Source organism: Corvus moneduloides, chromosome 1, assembly GCF_009650955.1.
Source record: "Corvus moneduloides isolate bCorMon1 chromosome 1, bCorMon1.pri, whole genome shotgun sequence".
In the NCBI taxonomy this organism is placed as follows: domain Eukaryota; kingdom Metazoa; phylum Chordata; class Aves; order Passeriformes; family Corvidae; genus Corvus; species Corvus moneduloides.
In genome coordinates, this window is record NC_045476.1 from 75,307,484 (window position 1) to 75,322,012 (window position 14,529).

Consider the following 14,529-nt stretch of genomic DNA (forward strand, 5'->3'; position numbering starts at 1 on the left):
GGCTGTGTGCCCTAACGCCACCAGCTATACTTTATACTTGAGAAACCTGCAATACATAATGTTGCTGGCTGCTACTGACATGGGCAAACTGTTCTGCAGCAGCAGCTGCCTCTTAGCAGAAATTACTGACCTTGGAAGAAATAACTGGGCTGGGGTGGGAAGGGGAAGAGCAAAAGAGGAGTCTGACTTTTCTAAGAGGTTCCCAAAAACATCAAGTGAAAAACTAAACATTGCATTGCTGGGTATTTAGTCCTGAGCCTTGTACTTAAGCAAGAGAATTGCCAACTCCTTGATCACTTCTGATACCTGAAGGAGCATGGAACAAAAATCAAGAGCTGGGCATTGGCACCAGTGGGAGAATATAGGGTGAAAAGAAGATTAGAGGTCTTGGGGAAGTATAAACACAGCTTTAGGGTCCTCTGAGGAATGGAACATTCAGAAATGCACATGCCAAATAGGTTCTTACTTTTAATTCAGAGGTACTCAATGGAAAGTAGTCTGTACTGAAAAATTAAGGACTGGAGCTAAACAGATTTCCAAAAGACCCTGCTTTTGGGCAGAACACACAACTGATACTTACACCGCATCTGAAGAGGTATTCACAAATTGCTTCTAGAGCAACCTCTACAACTGTATTCCCATATTTTGGAAAAATAAGCCCACATTAAAAGCACAATGATGAAAAGCATCTTTGGGCATCCCATGCAACAAGTTCTGGGTAGTCAGATGCTCTGAACTGAAAAAGTAATTCAGAGTAGTATTACCTTGCCAAATCTGCTGTTTTATACTGTTGCAGAGGAATATATTCTAAATACAATCTACTGGCAACAGCTGAAAGGAGGCATGATGGAAAAGAGTAAGTGACAACCTGTGCTTTCAAACTGAATCTGGTCTCTCCTGTCTGTTTTTTGGCTATACTAGCTAGGATCAGCAAATACATGAGGACTTGTCTCAACTGGAGAACTCCTGAAGCATATCCAAAATTATTATTATTACTAAAAAACAAAATACTCCACCAAAACAACAAAACCAAAAAAACCCTCAGAGAAAGTCCTAAAGTCAACAGTAGGAGACTACCAAGAGTAAGATCAGATGCTTTGCTTGAGGAAAAAATATGACATCCTCCCTCAATTAGGCTTTGTCCTGTATTACTGCAGGCAATTACTAGAACACACAGGAGGCATTTGTCTTCACAGCATTTTGCCCCACATCTTGACGCCAGTACAAATGGTATAGGTTCTCCACACGTGGGATTTACAGCAAAGGTCTTGAACATGGCCCCCAGCATAAGGACACAGGTCTGCTGGAACAATTCTAGAGGCCCTGGAACAGGTTTCCCAGAGAAGTTGTGGATGCCCTGCCCCTGGAAGAGTTCAAGGCAAGGCTGGATGGGGCTCTCAACAACCTGGTCTAGTGGAAGGTGTCCCTGCCCATGGCAGAGGGGATGGAACTGGATGATCTTTAAGATCCCTTCCACCCCAAACCATTCTATGATGATGGCCACAAGTCTAGGGAAAATGCCCATTATAAGAACAAGTTTTCATCAAATTTTGCAATAAAGTGGTAAATAAATAAACCCTCTCCCCCCGCCCCAAAAACATGCCCATGATAAATCACAAGGAAATAACCACAGCGGAAGGCGGTGAACAGGGAAGGCATCTCAGCCAGCAGCTGGAAGGGCTGGAGGCAGTGAGCTGCCCTAACACAGCAGGATGGATCACATGCATGGGCTCTATTTGGGTGCATGCTCTTCATATTGCTGAGGAAAGCAGTAAGTGTCTGTGTAAGACCTTAGGCTTTCTACTTCATTGACTCTTGTCATATTTATGAACAAATTATCAAAGGAAAAATCTCACAGACAAAACACCTGAACTGATAAGTACATAAACCACTAATTAAGTAGTTAACACATGCTGCCATACATAGAAAATTGTTCAGAGCTGCCAAAGTGGCTTCCCTCAGGCTACAAAGCAAGGAATATAGAAGCCAGGATTATTAGTTACAAGTGGTCCCAATCCCCAAAAGCTATTTTTTCCTGTAAGAATCTGCTTTTATTAAGTACTGGATTTTTTTTATTTACAGAAATTATAAGTATCTAGATTAAAATAAAAGTACCAACATTGATACTATTGTTAGACAGAAGATACAGCTAAAGAAGCAATAGAATTAGCATTGTGATATTTAAGTGGGACATATTGTTTCAGTAGCACCAATGTATAAATAAGAAACCACAACTTCTAAATTATTACAAAGACTAATACTAGGAGGCTGAAATTTTGATGGGGGAAAAAAAAAAATCAAGAAATTAGGAAGCTGCATCTGTGGCAGAGAAAACAACCAATCAAGAGAAAAGCACGTGGTTTAAGGCAAATTTCCAGACAAGTTTCATAAAAGCCAAACCAGTTAAGGTCTGTCTCAGAGAGTAGGACTTAGCAACTAGTATCAACCCTACCAAAACCAAGGGAGGTTTAGTTAGGTGCCATAATGCCTGTTGCTACACAAAAGCCAAGAACAAAGTGTATCATGTCTGATACTTTAAATCAAAGTATGTAGTGGCCTCAGAGAGAATTTTACAGTTTGTGTAGCTGGCAAGAGGAAAGTACTACTTATTTGACTATTTAGTGATGTAGGCAGGAGCACATCTTTTCACAGGAGTCATACTGATGTGTTCACAGCTCAAGAGCAAATTCATAGATTTTTAAATATATCATCGCTGCAAATTCACAAAAGGACTTACATCTACAACCTGTTAATTTGAAAAAGCAGGGAAAAGATAAAAAAGAAATCTCCATTTGAATTTTGGCCTTGCAGGTTGTTACAACTCCCATTGCTGCAATTCCAAAGTCCAGCACTGAAGCCTCACGTGTTCAGCAGGAAGTTCATAAAGCTGTGCTCGGACTTATATTTACTAAGACATGGTTCATGGGTGACAGGGTCTGAACATTTTTAGGTACAGTAGATGCCTACAATGCTGAATCTTGCCTTAGGAAATGACCCATTAAGAACACACAGACAAAACAAAAATATCAAGGGGAGTCACTACACAAAAGACAGAAGAATTGCTATTGAGTAAAGCAAAGATCGTGTACACAAAAATAATGGGACTAGTACATAAGCAGCCACAATTGTGAGCTCAATTTTAACTTGGAAACCATTTAAACATGTCATAGATAAGACAGAATGATAGATGAATTACATGACTGGTTGTTTCCTGAAACCTGCCAGGGACCCACCTGTTCATGTCAGATTCCAACCACTAAACAAACAGAATGGAATTGAAATTTAATTTCTCCTAAGATGAATACTGTGCAATTTTAGATAGCTATATTATGTAAAAAGATATTGCATTAAATACTTTTCAGACAAATAGCAAGATACCCCAGGCATAAGGAGAGGGTGTAAAAATGAAACTGAACTTATACAGTAATTGAATTATTTTCTTCAGGAGTGAGATGTAGCTTCAATTAACTCCACATGGTTAAACAGGTCAATAGAAACTGAGGGGAAAAAGAGAATATGCTATACTTACAAGAAAATAGGAAGTAAAGAACACTGGGAAGAATACAGGGAGATGCTAAAACAGATAAAGAACGGGTATTAGAAATGCAAAGTAAAACTCTGAAGTTCTCATAGTTACAGATGCTCAACACAAACTATTTTTCTAGTGATAAAGAAAAAAAGAGAGAGGAGAATTAGAACAAAACCAAAAGTGAGATGTAGTGTAAGCTACAAAGTCAATTAAAATACTAGTGGTGAAAGCAGCATGCCATAAGAAACCAGAGAAATAATTATGATGGGTATGAATATATTGTACATACAACAAATGACAGACTAAAAGGATTAACCATGACAAGACTGCTGACTGACAGTAAAAAAGGAGAAACAGACAAATGTGATAGTCTATATGGGAAATACATCACACTAAGTGAAATACCTCCGAGACTTGCTTGCTTAAAGACTAGCAAATTTGGAAGGTACCTTGGGTAATAAAATTTGTAGTGAGGTAGTTTCAGGTATAGGTGGAAGAAACACTGTTTTAAAAAGGCAGCCATAAACCTCTTCAGTTTATTTCTGTTTATAAACAAGACTGCTCTCAAGGCAATGTTTCAAAAGTGTCCTTCCAGTTAAAACCTACTGGAGATCCAAAGCAATACTCAGGAGAGCCATACTGGGTATTACCGAGAAATTTCATCTTTTTACAAGTGGTCACTCATTACTTGGAATATATTTTACCAATATTTTGCAGTTTCATACCATTACAAAATATGAATCAGAAGCTTCCTGTCATATATACTTACATGTAAATTTCAGGATTTAAAAATAACCTCATCACAGCAGCAACCCTATTTTGCTCAGCATCGAAACTGTAGACATAGAATTACTCTTAGTTCTGTCAAGTTGGAAATCTGTTTAAAAATTTTCTATCCAAAATTATTTTACTTCCTAAAAATCCTAAAATGTACTGATGCTCAAAAGTGGAAATTTGTAGCAACAAAGATTTCCGAGTTATTGTATAAGGATGGTCTGTGGACATTCTCTGTCACTGGCAGTTTGATATACAGAGTTATAAGAAACTCTGCATCTCCATTTGATCTCAGAATACGTCGCCATATCACTAATGTGCTGCCCTAGGCTTAGCAGTTAACTGGAACAAAAGTTATTGCTTATTCCATTCTGTTCTTATCTATACATCAACATATTGGTGTTTTGCAATCATAAACACCTTGGCTTTTTTTTAGTTACAATAGTTGATGACTTTTCCACTCCAGCTACATCACAAAAGATACCACACCATCAGATATTTCCCCCTACAGCTCAGTCAAACTGCTGTCAATCTCAAAGAAGTGTATTTTTCAAGCTGTTCTTTTGAATCACCACAATTAAGAAAAATGTTGCAGAGGGATCATCCTTTTCATTGATTTTTAAACAAAATTATACACTTACCGAAATTTCTAAAAGAATTAATGAGGGTTTTGTATTTCAAAGAGGGATTACTCCCTTCCTGACTCCACCTCTCACTCCACAAAACCAGGTAAGAGACTACAAGCAAAAAGCAGCGCAATCACATCCAGGCTCATATCAGATCAACACCACAAATAGAGTAACCAAGTTCATTCCTGCTACAAGGAGGAAGTCTGCTGCATGTATGTCCTTGGGCTTGACTGCTCTTGCCAGCAGACTGGCATTCTGTTTAGTTGGAAAATTCAGGAAGATCACTCCTTCCATAAGCCTCAGCACGCTCCTGTGACCTGGGCAAGCAGCACATACTGAATTACTTTGAGGTACTTAAGTATCAATCTAGTTTACATAACATCAAAACTAAGATTTGTTTCCTTTCATTCCCCTGTTTCTTGCTTGTATAGTCTGCCAGAAACTCAGAGCAGGTATTTCTGCCTAACCCAGACACAAGGCAGCTGGGTTCCTTAATACCATCCCACCATCCACTGATGCATCTGCTGGACCATTCCAGAGTTCAACCAAATTCCAGTTTAAAATTATCAACTGTGGTTTTACCTCCCTTGTTTTTTCCTTTCCCAGTCTCGAGTAAGACAAATGGGATCCTAAACCAAGTTTACAAAAAACATTAAATATAGTTCAACTATCACTACTGAGTATCTGGGCAAAAGTATTAGTGCTTTCCTACTCTAGGCTCATTATTTGGACAGAAATATCAACTTCTGACTAAGTGTCAAGAAATGAGTAATAAACTGACATAAACAAATGAAGACATGCCAGAATCCCCACAAAAACGGACAAAACTAATGTAACAGCAGGAACAAGCCAAACATTTTTGTGGGGTGCATTGGGTTAATTTTCAGCCTGATCAGTTCCCATGTGCTGCTGCTGACCAGGAACTCATCGGGGAGAGGCAGGGGAAAGAGGACAGGATTTACAGAGTAACATGAAAAGCACCATGTCTAAAGAGAACAGCAACACATTCTTCTCCAGTTTAATGACTAGCAAATAACAATTAGCGTTTTAAAACCCGCTTCCTGCTGTGAATCTATCTTCTAATATTTCAGTTCCGTGGCTACAAAATACACTATGATTGGGAACTACTTCTGCAAACATAATGGGACTTGTACTTTAGACCATATCTGTGGATTAGTTTATTTTTTTACTGTAGAAAACAGCCTGTAATGTAAACTCCTTAAACTCTCCCAAAAAATCATGAGGAAAACTGTTGCAGTTATCTGCAAGATAAATACAGTGCCATATCATTGCTGCCATCAATTTGTAGTTTATCAATGCTTAGCTAGAGAAAAAAAAGGAACAAGAAAATTTGTTCCAGGAAAGAAAATGCGAACAGGATGTCCCACTGAGACATGAGCTACAGTGGGAGGTGGGAGGTAAAGCCACGCATCCGCTGAGGCTGCCACAGTCTGCAGTGGGATGAAGCACAAACAGGGACAGTCAGAGAAGTGTGACTATTCATCACCTCCTCTTCACAAGCAGGGACTTCCCTGCCTGCTAGGTCCAGGCAGCAAGAGTTTTGACTACAATAAATGCTAGAGTAGACTACAAGGGAGAGGAAAAGGGACTAAAGTTCAAGCTGAGGCTTCACAAATCTGTCTAACAAAAGCTCCAGTAAGCCCCCAGAAAATGCTGTTAGAGAGTGCCCTGACATCTCTGAGAATTATATTAGTGCAATATGTACTCAAAAAGCCGATTTGGGATTATGTAGTCGCCAACTTTGTCAGTCTTCTGAAGGACACAGAAAACAGTGAAAAGGATACAAACGCTAAAGCTATTAGGAAAGGTTTTTGTAATGGCTATGGTAAATAGTAGATTTCACTGTAAAACACATTCCTTTCACATGCCATAACACACTGCCCATGCAGATGTGGTACTTAAAGACATGGCATAATGGTGGACTTGGCAGTGCTGGGTTGAGATGAACTTAAAGACCCTTTCCAACCTAAATGATTCTATGATTACCAGCTCATGAAACAGTTTTGCTTCCAGAGAAAGACTCACACTATTCCACTTTGGGTGTTCTCTCCCAATTGCTTCTCCACAAGACAAGTCTTTCACTGTGCATACCAGCCGAGAAGCAAAGCCTTCCCCTTCCTTTTAGGATGGTTAAGGTTTAAAGTTCAAAATTTCCCCTTCTTTTTCATCTAGCTTATATATGTTCCCTGTAACATCTGAAAACCCACTATGATGACCATGAAGTAGAAAGTAATCAAATGCAGAAGTGGACAAATGGATTTTGGCTCAGAGGATAAACTGGAAACACAACAAACCTAAACAGGTGGTTCTTTTGTTTTAAGATTTACTCCTTCTATGTAACAGTTCTCAAACTGTTCTGAAGTAAAAATACTGCTTCAAAACAAGGTCAGATGTATACTTAATAAATTGTAGTAATTTGTAAAGAGGATTCTATTCTTCCCTGTTCAAAGCTTTACTTCTGCTGCAATTTCTATTGTTAAAAGGAATGTTGCCCATATCCATTCAGGAATAATATAATTTTAGCATTTACTACTGGAGTTAATATAGTAGTTTTAATTCTTTTGGTGTATGAACATGAATCCATAGTCTGCATGTTACTTGTAGCAAAAATAAATAAGAAACAATAAAATTTGCAGACACTAATACAGCAGTTATATCAATGGATTCTCCTTGAGGAATGTTAAAATTGAAGCAGAACATACCCAGCACTATATGCTACATTTAAAATTGATCATAACTTTAGTCCCACACATGCTTAGCTGAAAGACAGAAATTATTTAATTGAAAATATGTTTTCTTTCTGTGGTAAAGGGAAGTCAGTGGCTTGAATTCAGGCCTGTGCTGTTTCTAGATCACCCTTTGAAAAGGTCTATCAGTGATTTCACTCTATTTTGGTAACTTAAAAAACTACATTTCAGTGGTCACAAATCAACTGGAAACAACAACTTATAACAATTATTTCCTTCCAAAAACACCTCCTCTCCTACTAGGATGCCATTACAAAAGCCAAAGCATTTGTCCCACACATGCTCGCTAGCACTGATGGCCCTGTACAGCCATACTACACAACAAAGCAAAAAATCAGGACTCATAAGCAAAGAAAGTGAAGCACAGCCCGTTTAAAATAATGTACATCCACTGCTGCGTGTTGTAATCCATCCTATTATATGCCCAAGAGCTGCCTTACAATGTTCTGATACAACCAAACACTACAACAAGTAAACTCAAGCCAGATACTGAAAGCAAAATTCTCCCCATTTTGTAGTTCTCACAGACAAAAAAATGTTCTACAGCAAACCAAGCATCTCCAGAGATATGCACATTATTTTCAATGAAAAATTTGCTCATAAAACTGTTTTCCACTACATCCTTGACCAGCTAGAGTTATCAACACTCCTGATGTCCTGAGGGCATCTACAAAAGCAGATGGCATTCTGACTCTATCACATTGCCTAAAACACCTTCTGTTCCACCACATGACCCTCAGAGAAAATGTACCTCCATTTTGCATTTCCTTGCTTTTATTCCTGCACACTGACACAACAGTTACTAGCTGGCACATTCTTTAACCCCAGAGCTACAGGTGTTTCTCAGTGATCCTGATGGATTCCTCTGCATGTGAAAACACTTTGACTGAATCAACAACAGCATCAGCAGAGCAGTCTGGGGGGAAGGGGGATGGATTAGATGACAAAGGTCTTTTCCAACCCTATTTCCTAGTATTCTGTGATGCATATGTGACGACACTTTGGCCTTTTTTCCCCCTGACCTAAAGGCAGTTGCCTTTCAACAAGCTGGAATACCAAGACAAGGTACCTGGATCTAAGGTATCAGGTGCAGATTAGCACACTGTGGAAAGTGACAATCGGATTCTCAGCTAACTGCTGCATTCAGTCCTGGTGGGGAGAGCTCTGCCTGTGTCCTTGAATCAACTCTGGAGGGAAAGAATCCTCTTCTGTGGAGAGGCCTGAATATTTGGCTGGGAAGCCACAACCCCAGCTCCAATATATGTATCTGTCCCTCTGCCATAAAGCTTAGGGTCTCACACTATGTAAGATCTTTGTAATAATGTTTCTATGGATGGCAGTCTCCACTCTGAAATGGTAATTTCTGCAATGATCTCAGTGATGTAAAAATTACTCTTGTTTTACACATTATTTGTAAAATACTTCCAAATCAGAAGACTGGACTCTGTGACTGGGTACAAGAAATGATAGCCTTCTAACTGTTTCAAAATAATGATGAGAAAGATAGGCTGGGGTAAGAGGAAGCTTCCAGATGATTAGATTAAAAATGACAATTCCATTTTTCTTCAAGGGTGAGGAACAAGAACAGCCATTCATCAGGGCAAACTGCTAATCTCCTTAGTTTCAGCACAACCAAAATACTATCTAAATTGAATATGGGTGCTATTATCGGATAAACTTAGTGCAATACCTTTAGGACTGCCCAAGGGAGTTTATGGCTGACTCTAGGAATCATTCTCTGAGGTGACCTTCTGCAGTGCTTGGTGTTAAACTAGAATTTGGCAGGGTTACAGATAGAGAAGTAAAGCCAGTCTGACTGGCATTTAAGTGCGAACCATAATAAAATCACTTTTCCCCTGACATGGGGGAGTCTGGACTATCTGATAAAACAATAGCAAGAGTGGACATAAACAGTTCAAGAGTGCCATGCTTCCCTGACTTACTGCATTCATCGAGGTGGGATGACAATGGTTAATTTTTGAGGGTATTTCTTCTCCTTTTTTGGACTTAAGAGTGGTTCTGCAACTGCCTGTTTTGTCCAGCATTGCCCAGTGTTACTAGCCACTCATGAATGCTGGAAGTTAACTGATATACAAAGCATACGGGAGAGGGAAGGGGGAAACTAGGTTTTCCGTGAGTCTCAGCCAAAGCAGAGCCAGTTCTCTCTTGAGAGGCCTTCAGATTCCTCCTTTCTCCCCCTCCCTAAATCAAGGAATACTTTGTCAGAGAAACATCATCATGAGCCACAGGAGTGTTCAGTAGTGAACAAGAGTTGCAGGACGGTGGTCCAGGCTGGTGGTGCTTCTGTCCTTCTGCCAGTTCACAGCTGCTGTCCCAGGCTGGCAGGCAGGAGGTGATGGGCTCCCAGCAGGACAGGCATGGAAAGGACACAGCAAGGGCACAGAGAGAGACACCCCTGTACAGCAAAGCACAGGGTTACCTTAGAGAAAGATAAAAAAGGCTGATGAAACTCGGCAAGAAAGAAGGAGGTAGAGGGGAAAGGAGTTGAAGCAGAAAGACCATTTAGCTGTCTGCCAGCAGAGGCAGCCACAGCTGACTGCAATTTGGTGAGCAGCCCCTTCCCCACCTGGTCTGCCCAGAGCAAGCCTCAGCTGCTCCAGGCCCAGCCATCCCATAGCAAAAGGAGCTGGTTACAAAACTCAGTCACTTCAAAGCCAAACAAAAAACACCCACAAAACAAACAAACAAACATACATCTTTTTAAGGATGTCTATTTCTTTGCTGAGATCTGTTCACTGAAAAGGAGACTGCTTCCTCTGCTGTTAGCATCATGTTAGTAGGAAACATCTGCAGGCATCGTTACATTCATTTCCAAGCCAGACTGTGTTCAGTGTAGGCGATCTTCAGGCAACGTAAAGGATAAAAAACGAAGAGAGCTTTGCTGAGTGTGCACACAGCCAAACATTTTTAGAAAGACTTAAAGGTGGCCAAGTCTGAACGGATTATAGCATGATAGCAAAAGCACATCTCTGACACACAGGCCAAAGCTCTGTTAAATTGCAAATCATCGCACAAAGGCTTGTGTGAGGAGCAGATTATCAGCTGCACCACTTTTGACAGCAAAGATATTCAGAAAGCAAACTGCAGAGCAACAGATGACATTCTCAGGATATGGGAACTCCTGACATCCCATACATTTCTACCATATAATTTCCTCTGATGCAATCCCAATACTCACTGCAGAACTTTCTGCTATTGACATTTTCCTTTCCTTTTCCTTTCCTTTATTCTCTAGCAATTTAAGTTTGGATAATAGCTAAAGAGCTTGAGGTTTTTGCCCCTCCTCTTTTCAAAAGGCTAAAATCTCAAGCCAATAAAGTTTCAGCACTTTCACAAAGTTTAAATACTGCAAGTAAGATGGCTAAAAACAATCCAGCCCCAACAAATGTGACATATAGCAATGACTCCCTGTTACACTTTCAATGGAAAACTAACCATCAGACATTGCACTGGAAGTTAGCCTGTGTGAACATACACACACACACACACACAGAGTTCTTTGTAAACCTTTCTTTTTGTTTTAAAAATTTCTTCCTGGAAAAGATATTCCTTCATCTATTATACTAAGAGATGTCAATTTGCACTGAAAAGTGTTCCTTCTCATCTGCTTACCAAAGCTGCATTTATGATTCAAAAGAATCAATTATTGTTAAATTCAGTTTCTGTACAGGTTTTTTTCCCCAGTGTAATTGATTCTTTTACTATGTGGATTTTAGTATTAAAGTTCATTAAATTAATTTAACATTGTCTCATCTAATTTACATCTATAACCTATATTTGAAAAATAGTTGTTGTTATCTCTTAGTAAAGACTAATTTCTTGGTTAATTTAACAATATGACCACTTAAAGATGTATCTTCTTTCACAAAATATGACAAGGTACATATTCATAAGTATTACCATAAAACAGCAAAACTGGCATATAATCAAATGTAAACAATCAGAAGCACGCAGACATTTTTCAGCATATATACATTCATCCCAAACTTGATATATTTTGAAAATTTGTCATTCAAATTGAATATTCACATCCCTATTGAAAGTTCAAAGTGCCGAAGTTTCATAAATAAATAAAACATTTAAGAGTAGTCCATGAACACATACAAGATATTTAGAGCAAAAAAAGGTCAGTGCAACTTGAAACACACTTGCCAGACCATAACCTCATGAGAGGGTAAGAATAGCAATACTATGGCAGCACAAAGATTAGGAAAGTCCTAACCACTACAGCAGTGGAGGATAGAATATTACTTCTACTGTGCTGGTAGCAACTGCAATAAAATGAATGTAACAATCCTGGGTATTTCAGACAAACCCATCTGGTAAAACAAAGTGTTTGTCTATGGAATTCCTTTGGTCTGTAACAATGTACAATGTTTTGAGAGAAAGATACACAGACAAAGAAAATAAATACCCTCTAAACTTTAAAATACTTGTGTTTTAGCTGTTTATCTGTTTCACAATTTAAAATGTCTAACAATAGTTGCAAGAGAAAAAAAACAAATATAAACCAACCACAAATACTGACATCCTACAGAAATCTAAATATTTTAAAGATGGAACCAAGACAAAACAAAGAACATCCTTCTGTAGGCCTTCACGATAAAACTGACTGGAAGAAAAAGGGGGCTGTGGAACAGCACGCATCAGATGAAGCATAATGTCTTCTGCTCAGGAAACTTAGGCATATCTGAGGGAATAACCTTTCAAAGTAGGAAATGTTTTATAGAAATCTGCACTCAGTGAAGCCTGTGGCACTCTTATATAGTGCTCCTTGCTGTCTTACAGATTTTACTGCTAAATCCTATCAAGTAATCTGGAAATCAAAGACTAACATTCTCTGCAGGTTTCATTTCTATCCCACTGACTTTTCACCTCACAGCAAGTGAAAAACTGTTACACAGTGAGGGCCAAAAACATGGACCAAACAAAAAAACCTAAGAAACCTATTAGTATCAAAACCCAAACTCACGCCATGGGGATTGTATTGAAAAGCTGAAACAGAAGGGCAGAAGAAGTGAAGGTAACACATAGAGAAATAACAAGTATAAATCTGAACTTAGTTCTGAGGTATCACATAATTTTTTGTTTGGGTAGCAACAAGCATAGAACAGTGTCACAGTATTTGCCTCTACTGAAAAAGAATAAACCCACTTTAAAGGAAAAAAGGTGTTCCAAAACCCTCTTGAAACACATTCATGTCTCCAAAAGTAAAATTCAACTTTTTATTAAAAGCACAAAATAGAGCTTTGAAGAAATATCAGCTCTTTTATAGAAAGATCGAGTATGGTAAACTATCTGCACTATTATCAAGCAATTACCTATGAGAAGTATGCAACTGTAATTATGAGAAAAATCATACATGCCAGTGACCTTAATGAAAAATCACACTGGAAATGAGCAAAAAATGTCTGTAAGAAAGAACATACCCATATGCTCCATAAAATAAGATAGGCTGATACTGAAAGAGTACTATGTCCTTGGCATTTGCTTATTTTAAGCCAAAACCCGAAATCTCAGGAATGCTACAATTAATTACCCATTACTGCAGGTTACCGGAAGAAGTTTATAAAATTGTTAACTTTACACTCTGTAAGGTAAAGATGGCTCTACCTCCCAGCCAGAGCCATCTATTTTATTTATATTATGTACTGAAACAAGGCCCAGAAAAGTAATTTCAGAAGTGTAATGGGAAAGCACTGATGAGATGCTCTCAAAAAATAGTGGGCAGAATCTCTTTTTTTCCTTTCTGAAACACTCTTAGTTTTGTAGGCCACAAATTATTCATTTGCTATTGAGCCTTTCTCCCACCAGACTGAATTTTTCAATAATCACCTGAGAAAAATCATGAGAAGATTAAAAGAAACAGAAGAGGCAGGAAATGCCCTTCATGTCCATGAATTGAAATGACTCTTCACAGCGTATTAACTGTCTTCAAAAAACTTAGGGATTTAGATCAGCCTGATATTTTTGTAGCACTTACAACCAACATAAGAACTTCCTTAATGACTTCATGCTGATCTTAGATCCCTGGCATGACCAGACAGCAGAATAGCTGAGAAGTAGGGATTTCTATATACGTAAAAGACACAGTCTCAGGATGTCTTATTATTCTGACCTTTAATAACATGCCAAAACAAAACCAAACCAAAAAAGTCCCCACCAAATAATAAAATACCTCACCAAATTTATCAAATGATGTAGAGTTTTAAATTTACAGTAGAGATATGGAGATAATAACTCTTAGATTTACTCATGTTATTAATTCAGAGCAGCAGACTCAGGCAATGAAACTTGAATTCTCCCTAAGATAGGCAAAAAAAACCCCAAACACTTGATTCTATAGTCTGTCCAGTAAATTTTGTGGGCAAAAGCCTATTATACTAACAATAAAAACCAAACAATGTTGCTTAAAGCCTATTTCATTTAACTGAGATATAATAACGCACACACCCTTATTGTTTATTCACAGAATCATTTTGTTTGGAAGGAACCTCTGGAGATCATCAAACGCAACCCCCCTGCTAAGGCAGGGTCACCTTGAGCAGGTGACACAGGAACACATCAAGGAGGGTTTGGAATGTCTCCAGAGAGGGAGACTCCACGACCTCCCTGGGCAGCCTGTTCCAGAGCTCTGCCACCCTCAGTGTAAAGAAGTTCTTCCTCATGTTGAGGTGGAATTTCTTGTGTTTTAGTTGATGGCGACTACTGAAAAGAGTCTGGCACCATCCCGTTGACACCCACCCACCCTTGAGATATTCACATGCATTATTGAGATCTCTCAGTCTTCCCTTCTCCAGACTAAACA

At 38.8% G+C, this 14,529-nt stretch overlaps 1 protein-coding gene across 4 annotated transcripts in view; it reads right to left on the reverse strand.

Annotated features, from left to right (window-relative positions):
* CDYL (chromodomain Y like) overlaps positions 1-14,529 on the reverse strand; it is a 106,304-nt gene that overhangs the window by 19,390 nt on the left and 72,385 nt on the right. For 3 of the 4 annotated variants that reach the window (XR_004241555.1, XM_032116338.1, XM_032116361.1), the window contains one exon: positions 3,530-3,574. The exons of the other annotated variant lie outside the window; for it this stretch is intronic. Coding sequence is in view for 2 of the 3 variants with exons in the window: in XM_032116338.1 (XP_031972229.1) it covers positions 3,530-3,574 (45 nt within the window). In the remaining variant the exon portion in view is untranslated. The remainder of the gene's footprint in view (positions 1-3,529; positions 3,575-14,529) is intronic. 4 annotated transcript variants of the gene reach the window in all.